This window comes from Equus asinus, chromosome 2 (genome assembly GCF_041296235.1).
Source record: "Equus asinus isolate D_3611 breed Donkey chromosome 2, EquAss-T2T_v2, whole genome shotgun sequence".
Classification (NCBI taxonomy): domain Eukaryota; kingdom Metazoa; phylum Chordata; class Mammalia; order Perissodactyla; family Equidae; genus Equus; species Equus asinus.
In genome coordinates this window covers 113168089-113187645 of record NC_091791.1, presented here as the reverse complement: position 1 = coordinate 113187645, position 19557 = coordinate 113168089, and the positions used below count along the sequence as shown (strand labels likewise).

The following is a 19557-nucleotide window of genomic DNA, read 5'->3' as shown; positions in this document are numbered from 1 at the left end:
GTTGTTACTCTGTGGATGTCAGAAAGGAAAGAGTTTGCTACACATGCAAGCATCGTGTCAAACACAAATTTAAGTTTAGACATCAAAACTGGCTCAGAACAACCTGGCCATTTGAAGTAGTCATTTGTTACAGATGAGATTTTAAGTGATTCAAAAATCATATTTGAGTTGCTTAAATTGTTGTAATTAGGTATGTTTGCATGTTGATTTGCACAAGACAGAAGAGCATAAAACTCAAATGCTACCAGTTTAACAAAGAAGCAGCTAAACATTTTCAATTTTCCAGCCAAAATGTTAGCTTCTGTGTCCTGAGGCTCTTGCAGAAACCTCTGAATAATTAGTTACTTATGTGGAAAGCTGCATTAGCAATTTATTGTTTTATATTTTTCTTTCAATCCTTATTGGAAACATACAGGAAATTTTGTTAGTTGAAACTAAATAAAACACAAACCCTGTTTTGTGCCAGATTGTCCCATTAAACTTGGCCTGTGGACACATAAACTCTGGTAGTCCTCTTCCTTATCATTTTAGCTCATCCTCTGAAAGTTACGGGTGGCAGACCAAGCAAACTTCACTGAAGACAGCGGTAACATATAGGATTGGCCAAGGAAGGAGCAGCTTATCACCAGGGGCGCTGAGGACCGAGTGAGGACACTTGGAGACTGGGGCAGCTCGGGTGCCTGGGAGCAGGCCTGCTGCTCACGGGCACAGCACTGCCTCCTCACTCTGTCCACTTCTACTGTAGAAGAAAGGAGGACAAAGTGAGAAGCTCCCAGGGGAATAGGGAGGGCCTGCGGACAGTGCGCGACAAAAATGAGGAAGGACCCTCCTGCATAAGAGTTGTCCAAAGGTCGTCCCACAGTTTGGGGCAGTCTTGGGACTTCCCCTCAGTCCCTTCTTCTTTGAAAACTGTTTTCAACACCATTTCTTAGACATGTTTTCCATACAACTGGATCTGTGGTTTTATTACCAGAGTCAAAAATAAAATGGATTTCCTCATAATAAAATGGTTTCTAAGATTCTCCCTTTCTGGACCCATTGTGTCTTAAACTCTGGAGCTCATGCTTCCTGGCACCTTATGCTGAACTTCCTAGAGGACTGGCATTAGCCATCCTTGAGTAGGCCCCGCTGACGTGAGCACGAACTTGCCCAGTCACGCAGGTAACGAGGGGTGCAGCCACACTTGCTCCGTCTGAACTCTAAAGCCTGTGCCTGTGCCCACTCCAGCAGAGTGCAAGGCCTTGGGCCACTCAGGGCCTCAGAATCCTTCTCTAACAGTGATGTTGGCTTTGGGATTCCAGGAGGGGCAGTGGATAAGGGGAGGAGAGCAGGTCAGCCAATGCAAAGCAAAGGTCTGGAAAATGGACTGATGGACATGGTTGGGGTGAGGCAGCCAGGAGGCCAGTGACTGGCTGGTGATGGGCACAGTGGCAAGAACATGTTGGAGAAATCAGGGGAGGCCAGGGCTAGAGCCTGGAGAGTGTGAGCCCCGAGGGAGGGGTGCACGTGTATCCCAAGACTCAAGCCACAGGGGAGGTCCTAGAAGGAAGACAGGCCAAGGGGAGGCAAGTGGTGGGAATGTAAAATTGTGCAGCCACCGTGGAAAATAGTGTGGCGGTTACTCAAAAAATTAAACACAGAATTAGCTTATGACCCAACAATTCCACTTGTGGGTGTGTACCCAAAAGTATTGAAAGCAGAGACTTGAACAGATATTTGTACACTCATGTTTCTAGCAGCGTTACTCACAATAGCCAAAAGTAGAAGCAACCTGTGTCCGTTGAGGGATGAATGGATAAATGAGATATGGTGCATACCTGCGTGCAATGGAATGTTGTTCAGCCTTAAAAAGGAAGGAAATCCTGACACTGGCTACCACATGAATGAACCTGGAGGACGTTATGCTAAATGAAATAAACCAGGCAAATACTGTATGATTTCACTTATAAGAGGCTGCCTGAGTCATCAAATTCGTAGAGACAGAAAGTAGACTGGTGGTTTCCAGGGGCTGGGAGAGGGGGAAATGGAGAGTGAGTGTTTAACGGGTGCAGATTTTCCATTGGGGAAGATGAGAAAGCTCTGTGGACAGATGGTGGGGATGGCTGCACAACAGTGTGAGTGTATTAGTGGCACTGAACTGTACACTTAAAAAGGGTTAAGATGGTAAATTTTATGTTATGGATGTTTTTAAACACACTCAAAGAGTGAGTGATTGGAAAGATGACCGTGATAACTGTGGGTGAGGACAGGCACCAGCCAAGAAGAGGGGACGAGGGCTGCAGCAAGAGTGCTTCCAGCATTTGTCTGTTACCGGTCCTGATGCTGTAGATAGAGGGGGTTTTAAGAGCATCATTATTGATGGACCCTGTTTCCAGAGGTGTTAAAAATGCAGGAAAATGTACCTTGGAGTCAAAGAAATCTGACCTATGCATTTTTATTAGTGGGCGTATGTTCTTTTAATGAAATGTTTCTACTTTGCACCAAAATAAATGTATTGTAAATTTAGAATTACTACAATCTTGAATTACAGTCTGTAGCCAGTGGGTCCCCACAGGGGTGGGGTCTGGGCACATGGTGGCTTGAGCATGCTCTGGTGTGCCATAGCATTTGCTCATCAGGGTGAAGAACAGCCCCAGATACTTAGCAGCGTTTGCTGTTATGGTAAGGGTGCCCGCCTCTGCACTGCCACAGTTTCCAGTATAGCCCTTGTACAGACACAAGCAGAGCTTGGCAGCAAGGCTGGGTTTTTAATGCCATGGATTGTGGGACACCCATTGTACTGTTTATCTCAGGGTTGAATCACTGGAAAGCATTCTTTACAAAGAGGTTGTGAAATAAACCCTTGCCAAGGCATGGAGCCTGCAGGGTTTCCTCGAGTCCAGACTCGGGGCTGGCTCCCGACACACCTCCTCCGAATGGACCTGTGCAGCCATCGTTGTTGACCTGTGTGGCCTACAGCAGTCTGTCATTGTGTCGTTGCAGCAGCCAGTTAACCTGGAGGGACGTCCAGCACCTGCTGGTGAAGACATCCAGGCCAGCCCACCTGAAAGCAAATGACTGGAAAGTCAACGGGGCTGGTCATAAAGGTGCGGCTGTGGCTCCTGGTGGGCTGGGTGAGGACCAGCGTGTCACTCTGTCCTGGTGCGCCCTCTGGGTACCTCCTGGAATCTACATTAAAGGGCAGCATGAATTTCTCAAAAAGAATCCCCAAATAACATAAATTGTGTATCACAAGGATGAAAAGTATATATCCAGTAATTTAAGAAAAGTATCCTGGAAGCTCACACTGGCATTAAAGAAGAAATCTAAGGTCACTAGAATTCAGGATTCCCTAAACTTCACAACTTTTGCCACATCTGGGGACCACCTGTACCAGTATTCACGTAATAGTTCTCTTTAAATTGACTTGCTTTTTTTTTCCATAAAGAAATATATTTTAAAAGGAAACTTTATTACATCTAGTTAATCATGGGTTTGATGTGGTTATATTTTTTTTCTAATTCACATTAAAATAAATCCGTCATCATACTATATAGGTAACGTTTGTTTCTGTGCCACCTAAGGGCAACGTGCATTCTTAGCCCTGAGTAGCGCCATGATTTTGAAACTAGCCCTCAGTTTCCTCATCTGTACGCTGAGATAGTCATGTAAGTTACTTTCTAACTGTAAAACTTCTGTCAGCAAGCCCCCGTGTTATAAAAGTAACTGATAGAACAGCGAGGTCTCCACCCCCAGCTCAGCCTGGTACAGATCCAGGTGCCAAGAAATCAACCCACATGAGGGCTTGTAACCCAGATCTTTGGAGCCTCTCAAGCAGGTAATTATAGGGCTGTGCCACTGGCTTCACTTGTCTGGCTTCTTCCCAGAGATGCTTGAAAAGGATTTACATTCAGCCATGGTATGTTGGTGAGGGCTTTTTTTTTTCCTTTTCTGAAGCTCAGGTCCAACTATTTTGACAGCAAGCCTGATACTACTATCTCTAAAAATATAGGTCAAGCATTGTTACTCTAAGTTCTAAGGGACATTCCTTTCAATAAGGAGGCCATTGATTAGGCCTAATGCATCTTTGTTTTGCTGGAATGTTGGTGGTAGTGGTGTGCTGTAACAAGAGCTGACCTACATTTCAATTTTGGCCTAATGAAGTAGGAAAATAGATTGTATCTAATTCTCAACCTTGCCTCTTAAATTAAACTTTGAAACTCTCCTGACTTGGCCAAATGAAACATTGGATCGGGCCAGTTCACTGGTCCTCACGGTCTGTGCCGCTCTCCCTGAACACGGGGAATTCGGCAGGGAAAGAAAATGGCCGTAGAGCTGAGTGCGGCCTTGTTTTATTGTGTTTATTGCACATCGTGGTCGCATGAACCAGAGGGTCTCAGATTTTGTTTCTCTTGTCTGATTAAAGGTTTGGGGACCACAGATGCCAACACATCCCTTTAATGTAAGGAGACCTGTTCTCATGTCACGAAAAGAAATTCCTAGGCTGCTCTTACCGTGCACCAAAATGGGACACGTTTCAGAGAGAGCAGAGCAGTCGGGACCTTGGAGCAGTCCTCAGAAGGGCTGGTCCTGCAGCCTGGGGCTCTCCAGAGATGGTCCGTGCCCTTCTAGCCCTTGAGTGACACAGACAGTCTGTCCCAGGACCGTGGCGGTCACGATTCATGTGTCCTATGTGGGAGCCGAGCAGAGGGCAGGAGCGGGCCTTGCTCCGTTCCTGGGGGGCGTGGGGCGCCGGTCTGAAGGCCCTGTCTTTTCAGTTAGCCATCTCTATGGATTTGGCTTGGTGGACGCGGAAGCCCTTGTCATGGAGGCGAAGAAGTGGACGGCTGTGCCCTCGCAGCACGTGTGCGTGGCCACCACAGACAAGAGGCCCAGGTGAGGCTCCGCTCCGGCACCATGTGGCTCTTCAAGCCCGTCAGTTTGCACCTGACTGTGCTGTAAGGTATTGCTGGGGGAGGTGGGACACTCGTGTGCATGTGCAGGATGGTACACGTTCATAGAGGTCTGCATTTCTTTTACGGAAATTCTTACCCATAACGTGTAACACAGCCAACCGAAGCAGGGATCTGCCTGCCCGGTAGGGTGTGATGAGGAGCAGCGATGCATGGCCTTTTGTCATCCTCTGCTAGAGGTTGGGGCTGTAGCCCAGCCCAGCCTGCCTGCCCTGAGAGCCCAAAGTGAGACTCCATGGCCCAGGGCAGGAGGCAGCGTCTGCCCCTTCTCTGCTGCAGGAGGGACGTTATTATCCAAAGCACAGAGCAGCTCGGCGCTGCCCTTCTCCAGACTCGCATAACCTTCTTAAGGTTTGAGGACTGGGACTTTTCAATAAGCCGTGAGTGGTGTGCTGTTGGATGCTGGCTTCATCTCTCTTTCCTGGGTAGGATGCTCCTGGCATTGCCCTTTGTAGTAAGTTGTTCTAAATCAGTTACATCTGTTCACTGAAATTTTTATTTAAAAAAAAAAAAAAGCTGTAAAGTAAATCAGATAGCAAGAACCCTGCTCCGTTAGGAGGGGAAATCAGGCTATTCTCTATCCTTTTCAAGAAGGACAATGGTGTTTCTCTAGACCTTAATATCTGATAAAGAATGAAATGCATTTCTTTCTAGTTATGACTTTATTACCCTTGGAGAATGTGTGTTTGAAAAAAGAAATGATGAAGTGATTGTAAGTGACCCTTGCATTATCAACAAATATAGATCACTCTCTTTGAGATCACATCTTCCTTGAAGGCATCTACCTCTTATAATATGTTCTTTTGCTATAAGAGTGTTTCGCAACATTACGCAACAGTGATGCCTGGCATGTGGTATGAATTCAGAAAGTATTTGTTGGGTGAATAGCCATGGAAAGATCTTTTGAAAAATTGCATTTCCATCCTGCTGTTAATTGTGAAGACTGACTTCTGTATGATCCACCCAAGGCCTAACAGGCCAGTCGGCCAGTAGGCAAGTCTCAAGCTTACCTTTTCTCTGGGGAGCCTTAGACTGTGAAGTTAAGAAGAAAGTGGGAGTTTCTCTGAGATAATGGAGGCCTTCGCTTCCTTTTGCTTTGTCTGTTGGAAAATGCCTGGCACGTGATAATCAGCCTCCAGGTAAGGTGACGCGGGCTGCTGGGAGGCGGGTCCTGCCCGTGAGGCTGCAGTCTGACCCGGCGGCCGTGTCCAGGGCCCATAGCCCTTTCCTCCCGCTGGTCTCCCCGTCGGGGCGGCTCCTGAATGAAGCATTCTTCTCCTGCCAGAAATAGTTTTAAGATGGTAGAGTGGTGCCTAGGTGGCGGAGGGTTGTTTTTATTTTTGTTTTATTTTGTTTTTTAAGTAGAAGCACACGGAGTCTAGACAGCGCAGGTTGAGGGAACCAGCCATAACATACAGTGTGACATTGTTCCTGTCCTTTCAGGAAGGAAAGGACTCCGCGGAGTCCAAGAGGGGAAGAATCAGACTTCTGTTTCTAAAGAAAAATCTTCTTTACATTGAGCAGTTTCAGACTCTTTCTAGAATATTCAGCCAACCTGCTGTCCCAAACCACTTGCTTCACTGCACATTCAGTTCTTCCCAAGGACACAAGCGCCTCCTGAGAGAGAGAGAGAGAGAGAGAGAGAGAGAGAGAGAGAGAGAAAGAGAAAGAGAATGTGCACTGTAACCGCATGGAAGGTAGATGCCTTGCTTACGCCTTTGGGCTTTATCCGCTGGCAGAGAGCGGCAGCCCGCCTGTCAGGGTCGTTTGAACCAGGGCTGCTGAGCACCCGCCGTGGTTAGGGCCGTTTCCTTCCCCAGGGTTCTTGTCTGGCTTTACCTGAGCTGCTGGGATCCTTTGGCTTGAAAATGAAAAGGAAGAGTCCTCACGCACCTGTTTTTCCCTCTCCCTCTCACTGCTCCCTCTCCAAGTGCATTTTTTGGTCCAACTTTCCACAGAGAGAGCTGTCCACTCTCTGGGCATCATTCCGGTCCCCCCCCCCCCATCCTAGGACTCTTTGAACGTCCCAAACCTGGTCTCCCATGGTGAAGAGCGAAAAGCAGAAGAGAGCGAGCGAATGGGAGAGAGCGAGCATCTCTTGACCTGGCCGTCCCGTGCGTGCACCACGTGCCAACACATGTGATGAGTTTCCTTGCCTGTCTTCCTCAGTAGCAGGGAAATCCCACCTCGCATGGTGAAGGTCAGAGGACTGTGTTCACTGAGCACTAAGTACAGGTCTCCTAGAGGGGACTTTGGCCAGTCTGCCATTTCTGTAGCGACGTCATGTGGGGTTCTGAGTTAGAGGGCCCGGGTGTTGATGGCCGCGTGCAGGGGCAGGAGTGAGGAGCAGTGACATGTCTCTGCCCTCTCCCGCCCTCAGCTCTGATCTGGCCTTCCTCTCCTGGGTTGTGTCACCATTCAGGGAGGCAGTCCTCATGGCCGTCGCAGGAGGAGTCAGTGGACCACCCTCTCTGCAGATCCTGCCTGTGGCCCCAGCCTGTGTTCAGGCACGAGCCTTGCACCCATTGTGCCCTGAATGACCACTCGGGTGTCTGTTGGTGTCCTTCTGCTAGACTGCTCTGTCCAACACCACCCATGTCTACCCTTGCGTCACGCTCAGGCTGAACGAAGCAGAAAGGCCAACAGCACGGCACGGGAAAGACTGCAGGGGAGGGAAGCCAGGCTGCCATTACAGACACACGAGAAGCGGCCTCATCAGGAGGAAGCTGTTACTGATTCGCTCCAATTTGAAGAAAGGCCATTCAGAGACCTCAAGCAGTATGTCAGCATTTTTAGTCCCGACACTGGACACCTAGGAACTGTGGGGTTTGGAATTTAGCCTGTCTCTGTCTGGATCCCCCTCCTGAGAGAGAATAAGAAGTCCTTAGGATTGTGCAGAAGGTCAGGGAGCCTGCGAGGAAAGGCTGGGAGAGAGGGACCACAGGGCTGGGTGGGTGAGGACTGAGGGGCCCTGGCCCCCCAGCTCCAAGGTGCTGCCAGATCTTGCTGAGCCGTCTCTTTACAGCCGTCACTCCCCCTCCCCCAAAACAGCCCAAGCCCCGCAGAACAGGGGCCATGGTGTCTGACCCACCTCTCCAGCACCCACGGGGCAGAGCACACTGTAGGCAGCTCTCAGTGAACACTAAACCCAAGTGCGAGGGCAAGGGGAAAGTCACTCAACTTGACAGATACTGTTGTGAGTGAGAATGACTCCTTTGAGTCCTTACAGATGACACTGGCTGAAACTGTGATCAGGACCTGGGTCTCAGTTGTGACATTCAAACATGTGTAGAAGACAGCCTTCCCTAATCTTGGGCGCAAATGGTTTTAAATCTACAGAGAATGTTTCTTCAATTAAAAGAAGGTAAATAGGATCATGACCAGTGACATCAGCCTGTGCAAAATGACTTGAATATCTGTGTTAGATAGAGAAGGACAAAACTGATACTTTTATAACCTTTCAAAACGTGAAAAGGAAAATGAAGCTTAGTATAATTCCTATGAATGAAAACGAGGCCAGCTATTAAATATCTTATTTGACCCTTAGGATTTTTCTAGCCAGTACTTGCCTTGTGTCTTTAAAAATCCAGCTACTGTCAAACAGTTTATGACATTCATGATTCCCTGCTCAGTGCTGGAAAGACAACAGCAGCTAAAGAGTGTTTTAAAGCAATGAGAACTTACCTACTCATCTTCAGTTTTAGCAGATTTGGAAAGTTACCATCCATGCAGAGTTTACAGTTTAGTGTGCCTTGTCTTTTATTTAAAGAACTCTCTCACACACACAAAGATACTTCAATCCTGAAAGCTTTGAATAATAAAGATGTGTTGCTTTGAATACTAAAATTGTCTATGGAGCTGACAATCTATTTATAGATGTTCAAGAATTAAGGATTAAACTGTGGATTAACCACATACTACTTACTCTTCTGGTCTTTCATTAAACCAGGCCACAGGTGATGGTCATCTATAGCAATTCTACTTATAAATATGTAGATGAGTGTGATGGATAATGAGTATAAGATCACAGATCGTGATTATCAGGCATTGTCCTGAGCACTTCATGTCCCTTCACTCATTCAGAATCCCCAACAACAGTGTGAAGGTGGGAACTATTTTTATCTCCATTTTATAGATGAAGAAACTGAGGCACAAAAGAATTAAGAAACAGCCTGGGGCTAGGACGTGGTGGGGCTGAGCTGCCACCGCAGGCAGGCTGCCTATTTCCAGAGTCCACTGTGCCCCTCTGGGATGAGCACATCACAGAACTCAGGCCGTACTGCACAAGTAGAGTGACCCGCATGTTCCCCAGGAAAGCCCTTTCCTCCCTTCCCACTGTGTCCCCAGCTGGCTGGGCACACTGGCCCCAAGGATGGGAAAGCACCTTGGCCCCGGCTACCTGGAGGCTCCTCCAGCTGTGGCCAGCTGCCAGCACCCAAGAGGCTGGCCCTGGTGTCTCATGCAGCAGGTTAGCTAGGCAAGCAGGCAGGGCCACGTGGCTACCACATCCTGATGGAGTACCTATGTGGCCGGGACCCACATTGGCCCGACTCCAGGGCCTTGCTGTGCAGCAGGACACAGCCTGGCTTCACATCTCTTTAGGAAGCTAAAGCTCCTCTTGCCTTTGGGCTCTCTCTGTGCTGTGCACGTTCCCCCGACTCTCCCACCCAGCACCTCCCTCCTGGGCATCTCACTCCTGGGTACTGTAGGAGGCCCTTGCTTCTGGGTTCTTCTGTCATGTCACTCTTATACTTGGCATGGCTAGGTGTCCTAAGAAAATTTGTGGGGTGCTCTGCAGTCCTGCCCTGCGGGTGACCATCCCTGGGCCCATGCCCTTTGTTCTGCTTCCTGATGCCCTTCACACACGGGAGCTTTCGTAAGCTGCCTGTCCTCCTGCAGCCTTTCCCTTCCTAGCTTATTTTTTGATGCAAACCTGTTTTCCCCAAATTTTAAATGCTGCTTTATTCTAAAATTAGTATTTGAATTTGAATAATACAGCCGATTCTCATTATGCACAGAAGTTATGTTCTATGAAGTCACCAAAAACCCTGAATTTGTGAATTCCGAACCATCACTTCTAGGAGAAATCCAGGCTTAGGTTCCCGAGATTCTCTGGTCCCAACACTTTCATCGCCCGATCAATACAGAAGCTTGTTTCATGTGTGTTTCTGTTTAAAGACGCCTCATTCGATCCCCATTGCTGATGCATCCACGCTGAACTGGCTGTCGGCAGTGCTGTCCCTCCTGCCTGCATGGAGCTCGCCTGCTGCACCGTGTTCTCTGCAGGGCACGCTGCAGCCTCCCCACACTCAGGAGCACCAGACAGGACCTCAGCACTGCATTTGGGGAACATCTTCAATAGCAAAACCACCAGCAAAAAGCACACAAACGTGGAAAATGTGGCACTGAATAGACCACAAAAAGGACATTTGTTTACAGTATGAACTCAGACAAGAAGGCAGAGCGTCACCTGTTCGACCTCCACTAGGAACGTGTGTATCGGGCAACTAAGATATTTTGCTGCTCTTCGTGTATCTGCAAGTGACCACAAACACACCACAAGTATTGATTTTTGAGCTACAAAAGTATTTTAGTGAGTAGGTGAATTGCAAATTTGGGGTCATGAATAATGAGGATTGACTGTATATTTTATTGTCTTTATTACTCCTGATCAGATTGAATCTTAGAATTGAAAGGAATGCTTAAAGCCAGCCCGTTTAGCCCCCTCAGCTCACAGAGAAGAAAAATATAAGCTATAAACTTAAATGTTATATTAAAGCACCTTATAGCCTAATTAATCATGGACAGCATTGTCTAAATGAATGTACTAGATTAGCCTCTTTTTTATTTTTAGTTAAAATTTATTTCCAGCCTAAATGATGTGCTATGGTTTCATAATCAAAAATAATTTCATCTAAGGAAAATTCTAAATATGAACTAACATGAGTAGGAAAGTACCCGGAATCCATCTTCCTCCAACCCTAATGGCCATCCCGTCAAGAACGTTCCTCCTAAAACATAGATCTAAGAGGTGACTCAGAAGCTCCTTGCTCTGCCCACACAGATCGCTCGGTGTCCTCCAAAAGACCAAGTTGCTTTCCTACAGTTTAATTTAACAAGTCTGTCCCAACTAACCCCTCTCATTACCCTTTAGAAGGTCGGTGAGAGGTCTCCTCGCTGACCTTCTGGTTGACCTTCCGTTGTAATGGTCCTTGGCTCTGCAGCAGCCTCTTCTCCCCCTGGCAGATGCCAGATGCAGCAGAGGGAAGGACACTGCTGCCTCCCCGTTGCCCGCCTGATCTCAGAAGTGTCTGCTGAGGAACCTTCCCCAGCCCCACGGCTTGGTAGGGTGGCACTGCCCTGAAAATGCTCTGTGCCAGGGCGCAGATCAGCCCTTGGAGCTGAGCTGGAGAGAGGTCTTCACGGTGGGAGTGAAAGTCCTGCCCTGTCATAGCTCCCAGCAAGGGCTAAGAGACGGCGGCGCAGTGGAGGGTTTCCTCCTGTGGCCTCCTACCCTCCGTGTTCCCAGCCGCTTAGTTTGCTGGAGGATTTTAATCTTTGGCTCTGAATGTTGCTAAGATTCTAAGCAGTGTAATTTGGCGAGTACCTTGAACAAGCAAGCCGGGAGCTTGTTTCTACATCTTTACAAGATATTAGATGGTGTGATGCGCTGGAGAAAATGAGAAGGAGGCCGAGGTGGTAGTGGTCTGGAGGCACTGGGCGGTGAGGAGGGCTGCTGTTGGTAATGCTCCATCCCCTCAGGAAAAGGGAGTTGCTCAGGGAACGTTAGGATGAAAGAACATCTGGAGTATCAGTAATTAAGTCTGAAATGTGACTCAACAGGAAGTGACAAGCCTCTGTCCTCAGAGACCTTTTCAAAGTGGGGCGTTCTCCACAGCTTTATATCGCTGGTCTGAAAGTGGGTCTTGTGGGAGCTTTTAAGTCCTTGGGTTCCTGTAGGGTCCTAGGAAGATGGGCTTTGTGTCCACAGACAACAATTTCAGAGTTTAATAGCAGAGGAACATTTTCACTTATCTTGGGAGCGTGAAGATCGTTGTATATCTATTTTCATATAAAGTACAACTTAGCTGTGTTCGTGTGACAGAGATAATCCCTGCACATTGTTTAATCTAAAGGAATAAATTGCTTTGCCATCATTGATTTGCATTTTCCATGTTATTTTGGAAATAGCTGTAGGGCTGGGAATGACTTCCATTTTTCTTCAATGACAGTTTCCCTTTCTGCCTTGGAGTTGATCCTAACAAAGTGGTGGCTTCTGATATTTGCCTTCCCCACTTCTACTTGGAGTTTCTACCTGAAATACAGAAAAATTTCAGGCCCACTATCGTGAAACATTTTGAAGCCGCCCACACCCCCTTCTCTTGAGGAAATTAAAAAGCCCCCTGATCTGGGGTGTTAGGTTATTTGTTTCAACAGGAACAGCAGAAATAAAATGTGGGGAGGGCTGACTTCACGCAAGGAGGATGGCGACGCCTGTCCTGGAGCGGCTGTCCTGGGCCCCCTCTTCCCCTAGAACTTGCAGGAATGAGGAGGCCTCGTGGCCTGTGACTGTGAGCACGCACAGTTAGAGATTTCAGGTAAAAACTTGTCACCCTCTGCCTTGTTCCTGGGAGGCAGGGCTCCTGGCCCCCAGGGGAGGGTAATGTCTTAGCTTTGAAAACCTAACCAAGCTAGGCCCCTAACCTTGAAACAGCACCTGAAGGAGCTGTGTGCGCCTGTGCGCCGGCCCCCGCCGGCCCCCTGCAGGCAGCAGCAAAGGGGCCCCTGTGCGTTAGACCCGGCCAGGCTTTCTCCCCTCGGGACCCTAGCAGCTGAACTCCCTAGTAGGAGTGGAAACATGGAATGCAAGAGGCTTTAATGATCTCCTTGAGTATTCGACACTCCTTGAGATGCGTTTCTCTCTACGTGTTGACACTGTGGGCTGGGCACAGGGAGGCGGCAGCTGAGAGTGGGGTTCGGTTGCAATCTCGTTGACCCTGTTCCTTTTCTCTGAAATCCTGCACCTTATCATTAGGATTAAGGTCTCCTCACTGGGATTCCAGGTCTAATTCTAGGGCCGAATGATTGCGCCACCTCTCAATTGCAAATGGTTAGAGGGCGGGGAAAGTTTTGTAAACTTTGTCATGGCTTTTGTTCCTGCTTCACCTTCCTCTTGCTGTTCCGCCCAGGAGAAGTGCTAGGAGTTGGAAAGTATAGGGTTATCTCTGGGAGCCACACTTAGTGAGGCTTCACACAAAGGAGTCCCCTCCCTCAACACACCCACGTGCTGCCTTCTTAGTACAGGGATGTGGGGGAATAATTTACCTGGAGATATCTGTGCAGGGCTGGAACTCTCCAGAACTTTCTGTTCTGCCCTGCATCTGCCACAGTGGGGGCCTGCTGACTGGCAAACACGGACAGTAAAACTCAGGAGAAGGCAGTGAGAGAAGTTAGCATCTCTACGTCAATTTATAATGTATGCAAATCATGTTTTCAAATATTTAGAGTCTCTGAGGGAATTACATCACTGTTTATAACTGTTTTGATTGTTTTTTATGACTCAGGCCCACTAGAGCCAAGCGATGTAATTCCTGAGAGATGCCGAGCCTACGCGGAAAGTTGGGGCATAATGGGAAAAGTGCTCCCCATAATAAACCGAGCACTGGCCAAGCAGTGGGGAACTATTAATGAGCTGCTGGGTAGCGGGTGGATCTCTCTTCAGTCTCCAGATCGTAAGGGGGAGCCGCCGTGGTGCAGGTGGGATGGCCCAGCCCGGCTAGGGAACAGCATCTGGGGGCAGGTTTTCCACCTGCTTCATCTGAGGAGTACGTTTAAAAATTCTGGTGGTGGGGCCAGCTTGGTAGCATAGCAGTTAAGTTCATGTGCTTTGCTTCATCGTCCCAAGGTTCACAGGTTTGGATCCCCAGCACAGACCTATACACCACTCGTCAAGCCATGCTGTGGTGGCATCCCACATACAAAAAACGGAGGAAGATTGCCACAGATGTTAGCTCAGCAACAATCTCCCTCAAGCAAAAAAAGAGGAAGATTGGCAACACATGTTAGCTCAGGGCCAGTCTTCCTCACCACAAAAAAAAACATTGGTAGAACTGACTCATGAATGATTGGGGCTTGGTGCTTGTCTTCAGATTCCATCCAATGTGGTAAAACTTTCCCGACTATGTAAAGAGAACAGTCATTCATTCCCATCACAGGTGGGAGAGAGAGGGGCCCCCAGTCTTCTTGCAGGACAGTCGGGAGCGGACTAGCTCCTGTCCATCTTCCGTGACTCTGGTCTAGTCACTACGGCCTTGACCGATGTGTTCAGCACAAGAGATCAACTCTGGCCCCGGGTCCGTTGTCCGTCTCCTCTATTTCAGTGTCTTGAACAGGATTGTGGGTCCACACCAGCATCCCTGCAGGGCACTGTGGCACAGACCTGGAAGCAGGGGACTCTGGAGCCTCAAGCCCCAGCCCTGACTCTCATTAGCTGTGTGACCTTGGGCGTGGTCCTTGACGACCTCCTGGATTAAGTGGGTCAATCCTTGTAAATTCTCAGACCAGTGCCCAGTGCCCGGCACGCAGTCAGCTCAGGAAATTTTTGTTGTTGTTATTCAGCATCATGACTTACATCCTCAAGGCCAGTCTTTGAAATAAAGTGGTGGGATTTTAAAGCCTTGCAGAACCCAGACGGGTGAGGAAATGAGCTGGCCAAAGGCTACTTAGAGAGAAGCCGCCTCCTGGGTGCCGAGGGAGCCAGTCCCTGGGTGTGTTAGCTGAGTCTGCACAAGAAGCCATTCTTTAAATTTCTCTAAGCAAATCCCAGAGTGCTAAACATCTTCTGGGTGGGAGGTGTAACTGCAACAGGAGCATCTGAGAGTGGGGGCCACAGCTGTCCCGCAGAGTCCCCAGCACAGGGTCTCTGCCACACCAGGCAAGGCCTGACTCCATCATCCTTGTGTGCGACTTAGTGCTTCAGGTGCTAAGTACTGAGCTCCTCCCTCCTCTCCCAGGAGCATCCCTGTGGTGCAGACCCTGCGGACCACCGCCCTGACCACCGCCTGCGCGGACCACTCGGACCAGCGCGTGGGCTACCTGGAGCACGTGGTGGCTCGTATCTCCATCTCCCACCCGCGCCGAGGAGACCTCCAGATCCACCTGATTTCTCCCTCAGGAACCAAGTCTCAGCTTTTGGCAAAGAGGTAAGGCCAGGCTGGCTGGGTGGGGCCGGGCTCACCACCAGGACCCGTCTGTCCCGAGGTCACAGCGTCCCTGCCAAGCACCCTGGCACGTTGCGGGTCTCCCAGCAGCGTCCTCTTGGAGACAGTCACATGTAGACCCTACAAACCTGAGAAGCAGCCTCCTGAAATGTCACCTTCAAAACCGCCCTGGAAACTGGTTTCCACACAGCAGGCACAGAGAGTCTGTGGTGGTTCTGTTGTTTAGTGGAGAGATGTGTGGAATTCTGGCTACGACTTAATTACTCTAAGAATGCATTGAAAATATTTTCATCACATTCGTTCGACATTTTGAGTGAGAGCACATGTCAGAGGAGCACTGTTTGTCTCTCAAAGCTTCTCCTGCCCAGGCGCGCAGTGGTGGGTCATGCCGTAGAGCCTGTGGGGTGGCGGGAGGCTCTGCTCTGTGGGGCAGACGGCCTTGGTGGGGCGCTCGGAGGCTGCTCTCTGCAGTGTTCCCACCCACGTGCTTGCAGGAGTCCCCGTTTGGCCGAAGCACTCAGCAACAGGCTCTGAACTGGGGAGCTTGGTGCACAGTTTGCGAAAGGCTATGGAGTAGTCATTCAACAAACTTAGAAACGAGGAGAAGTGCTTTGATGCATCTATGTGACTTGCAGGTGGTTAGAATGATGGGAATGATGGGTTAGAATGATGATTTACAGGAGCTTGGACGAGGGCTCTGTTTTGGCTCCTTCTGGCTAAGAGGCAGAGGGAGAAAAAAGGTTTCATGGACAGAGAAGCATTTCTACCTTCTCTTGAAAAACAGAACTGGCCGTCATGCCCCAAACCCCTCGGGAAGAACCCCGAGACTGCCCTTTCCGCTGGGCTGTGGCCCCCACTCCCTGCTTGCTCACAGTAGACCCTCTTGACTCACTTGGGGTTAGCTGCCTGGGGCTGCAGCCCTTATTTGGGCTGTAGGCTTCAGAAATGGGGGTGGAGTGAAAGCCTCGAGACAGGACCAGGCAGGACTTGTTCTTAACCCCTCCACCCCACCCCTGCTGCGTATAAGACAGAGATTGCAGCCGTGAAAGGCGAGCATGGGCTTTGTCTGAAGGAGTGGTGAGTTGTGCTGTGTCCTTTCCACCTCTGCCCAGCCTCCCCGAGCTACGCGGGCTCTCTGCAGATGGCGCACCTGGCTGTGGGCCCAGCACTGGGTTTGTCCTTGATGTACTGGAACCAACTCTGAGACAGGTCCTGGCTTCCTGGGTTCTGTGGGTTTAGCTACCAAGCTGGGCCCCTATCAGGTTCCACTCTCGCAGCACAATAGTGACATAGGGCCTCTCTCCTTCCTGCATGTAGGCCCGGGCCACACTCTGCCTCTGCATGCAGGAGACCAGCATGGGCATGAGTATTTTGATCATTTTGAGGGTGCCAGCTGGCAGGCTGCAGCTTTATGCTATTTTGCAACCAGAATTGTTGTTTTATTATCATTATCATTTTCATTATTATTATTATTGGAACTTTTAGAGATTTCATGTAAAAGTCCAAATTTCTAATGTTTCTTGAAACATTGGAAGCTCTCCAATACTGGGCCTATATTCACTGTGCAAACATCAGACCAGAGCTGGGCAGAGGGGCAGGACTGCTTCAGTGCGCCCCATGGCCCTGTCCTTGCACCAGCACCAAGGCCAGGCATGGGTTCCGCTCTCTGGGCTCCGGTGAAGTCACCTCACTGGAGCCCCTGTTTGCTCCAGGATGGACACCTGGAGGCACCCGAGTCGGTGCCCCCTGAATCTGAGGCAGCAGCCTGGTGCAGACACCAAATGGTGGCCCGTATTCGAGTGAGAGCCACAGTGAGGCTTAAGGGTTGGCACGGGCAGGTGGCAGGGCCGCAGCAACCTGCAAGGACTGACGTGGGCTTTGGAGCCTGGAGACCTGCGCTTCCACCTCAGCTCCTGCACTTCCCAGCTGGGCTCCCACGAGCTGGCCACTTCTCCTCACTGCCGGAAAGGTCATTTTACTCCTCTGTCACAACTGGGAATGTTACAAGAACTGAATATGATAAGATGGATGACAGTGCTTGGCGCTGTCCCCAGCAGGCGCTGGCTGCCCTTCCTGTCCTGCTTACATCCATCAACCTGACCTGCAAGAACCTTCTAGGACCCCAGCATCGCCTCCCGACCCTTGCCCTCCCCACACTCTGTTTTGTCCCTTCTAACTTCTGTCCTCTGCTCAGCCCAGCGTTTGATCCCCTGGGATGGTAGAGAGCGGATCCTGTGGGTTTGTGTGGTTCATTCCGACCCATTTGCTAGGTAGAGCTGTACCTGTGCCACCAAGCACTTTAAACCCGCCCTGAAGCCACTTGGTGGTCATCTGAGTTTTGCGGAATTTGTTTTTTTTCCAAGGCACAGATTGTGTGACTGTATCCCAAGGGTTTGTGTTTTGGATCTATTATCTTCTACTGTATTTCACATCCTGCTTAATTCGGCAACTTTTTCAGGTTGCCAAGTTTTTCTCACTAAGAGTAATTGACTTTCTTGAGAACTTCAGCCCTTAACAGACAGTTCGCCTTTGTTCTGACCGTAGTGTGCTGGATTCAGTCTGGCATCGTGAGTGAAAATCAGCCTCGACCTTTGCACTTTCTTAGAAGAAAGTACAGGGTGTTCTCCTCCCCAACCTGCTGTTCTCCATGCAGAGAGCGTTCCCTTGATAAACATTTTTATACACTTGATGTTCAGAGAAACCCCAAATCGGGAATCAAATCTTACATCACACAATACATATATATCTGAATTTCTGATAAATAATAAGGAGCTTCTACGTTAAAAAGTTGTTCCAGAATAGAGATAGAAAGTTAGACTGGGAAGGAAGAGTGAGAGAGAAGAAGCTGAAACTGTTTCCTCCAAGGAGAGAAGACTGAGGGGGCACTGGGTGCTGGAAGAGAGAGGGTGCCCGTGAGTTGGTTCCTGTTCTGCTTGAACCAAGCATGAGCTGACAGCCCAGTTGGGACAGACCTTCCAGTCTGGAAGGACCAAGGGAGGCTCACCAGAACCTGCAGGGGAGGCTGGCTGTGGGGGGAGCTCCTCCTGCCCCTCGCCACCATGTGCCCAGGGCGGGCCTCCTGCCAACACTGGAAAACAACCAGGCCCGTTACGTCATGTCCCCCAAATGCAACTGTTGAAACCTGTTAAGCCCTGGAGACAACACTTTTCCCACAAGTTTGAGTAATTGCACATTCTTCCTTATTTGTGTCTTCTGGAGAACAGCAGTCAAAAGCTGGCTCCAAGACAAATGAGAACATTTCATTCATTCTACAAACTCGCATTTTAGCAGGGCTTCTCTGTGACGCCCATGGGGCTTCAGTGGAAGGGTCACGTGGCCCAGCCTCTGTCGATTTTGTACACCCAGGCACTGGGGTCATGGGCTCTATAGGATGGCTCCTGTGGTGGGAAGGGACCAGACACCTTCTGAAGGAACATGGGGCTTGAGGACATGCATCAGTGACCTCGTAAACACCTGCTGATGATGGAAAGAACAAGGACAGGAGTCAGAATGCCCTTGAGGGAGTCCCAGCTTAGCTGGTTACTGGCAGTTGGACCTGCAGCAAATCACTACGTCTGGGATCTCTTATCTGTGAATTAGGATTGGAGGGAGGAGACCACCGCTGACCGAGTCCCTGTCTTATATTGGGCGCCCCCTGTGAGGCCTGCCTGCCTGCCTCTCAGAATACTTGGAAGAACCAATGAGATAACGGAGGTGAAGCTGCGGTGCAGGGCTGTGTTGTAAAACGAGGTGTGAAAGCAGTCAACATTTCACCTGCAGCTTCTCATCGCTGAGGCCCAGGCCCCTTCTGCCCTTGGGTGCACTTTAGCCAATTACAGTCACCTGAGGAGTTCCCAGGCAGGCTGGTCCCTCACCAACCACCCCTTTCAGGACCTTCAAGTTCTGACCCCATGTCTCCAATCGCAGATTGCTGGATCATTCTAACGAAGGGTTTACAAACTGGGAGTTCATGACGGTGCACTGTTGGGGAGAAAAGGCTGAGGGGGAATGGACCCTGGAGATCCAGGACATACCGTCCCAGGTCCGCAACCCGGAGAAACAAGGTCAGTGGCTCTCGGAGATTTCGTGAGCATTTTCCTGTTTCAACCCTTTTGTTAACTCTAGACTTTTATTTAACTACAGTGTCTGTGGTAATTTTTTTTAATGGAGATAAAATTCACATAATACAAACTTCATCATTTTAATCATTTTAGAGTATATGAGTAAATGGTTTTTAGTACATTCACAGTGTTGTGCAACCATCACCAGTATCTAATGCCAGAACTTTTTCATCATTCGAAAGGGGTATCCTTACCCATTAAGCAGTGGTTCCCCATTCTCCATCCCCCTGGCCCTTAGCAACCTCTAATCTACTTTCTGTCTCT

At 49.3% G+C, this 19557-nt stretch overlaps 1 protein-coding gene across 5 annotated transcripts in view; it reads left to right on the top strand.

Moving 5' to 3' along the window:
* Positions 1 to 19557, top strand: part of PCSK6 (proprotein convertase subtilisin/kexin type 6) — a 181314-nt gene that overhangs the window by 107429 nt on the left and 54328 nt on the right. For 4 of the 5 annotated variants that reach the window (XM_070496488.1, XM_044762977.2, XM_070496493.1 and 1 more), the window contains exons 10-13: positions 2983 to 3086; positions 4758 to 4875; positions 14966 to 15154; positions 19100 to 19236. In XM_070496488.1, the coding sequence (XP_070352589.1) occupies positions 2983 to 3086; positions 4758 to 4875; positions 14966 to 15154; positions 19100 to 19236 (548 nt within the window). Of the gene's footprint in view, positions 1 to 2982; positions 3087 to 4757; positions 4876 to 10130; positions 12109 to 14965; positions 15155 to 19099; positions 19237 to 19557 lie in introns of those variants that run through there. The other variant, XM_070496501.1, reaches the window with a different exon arrangement.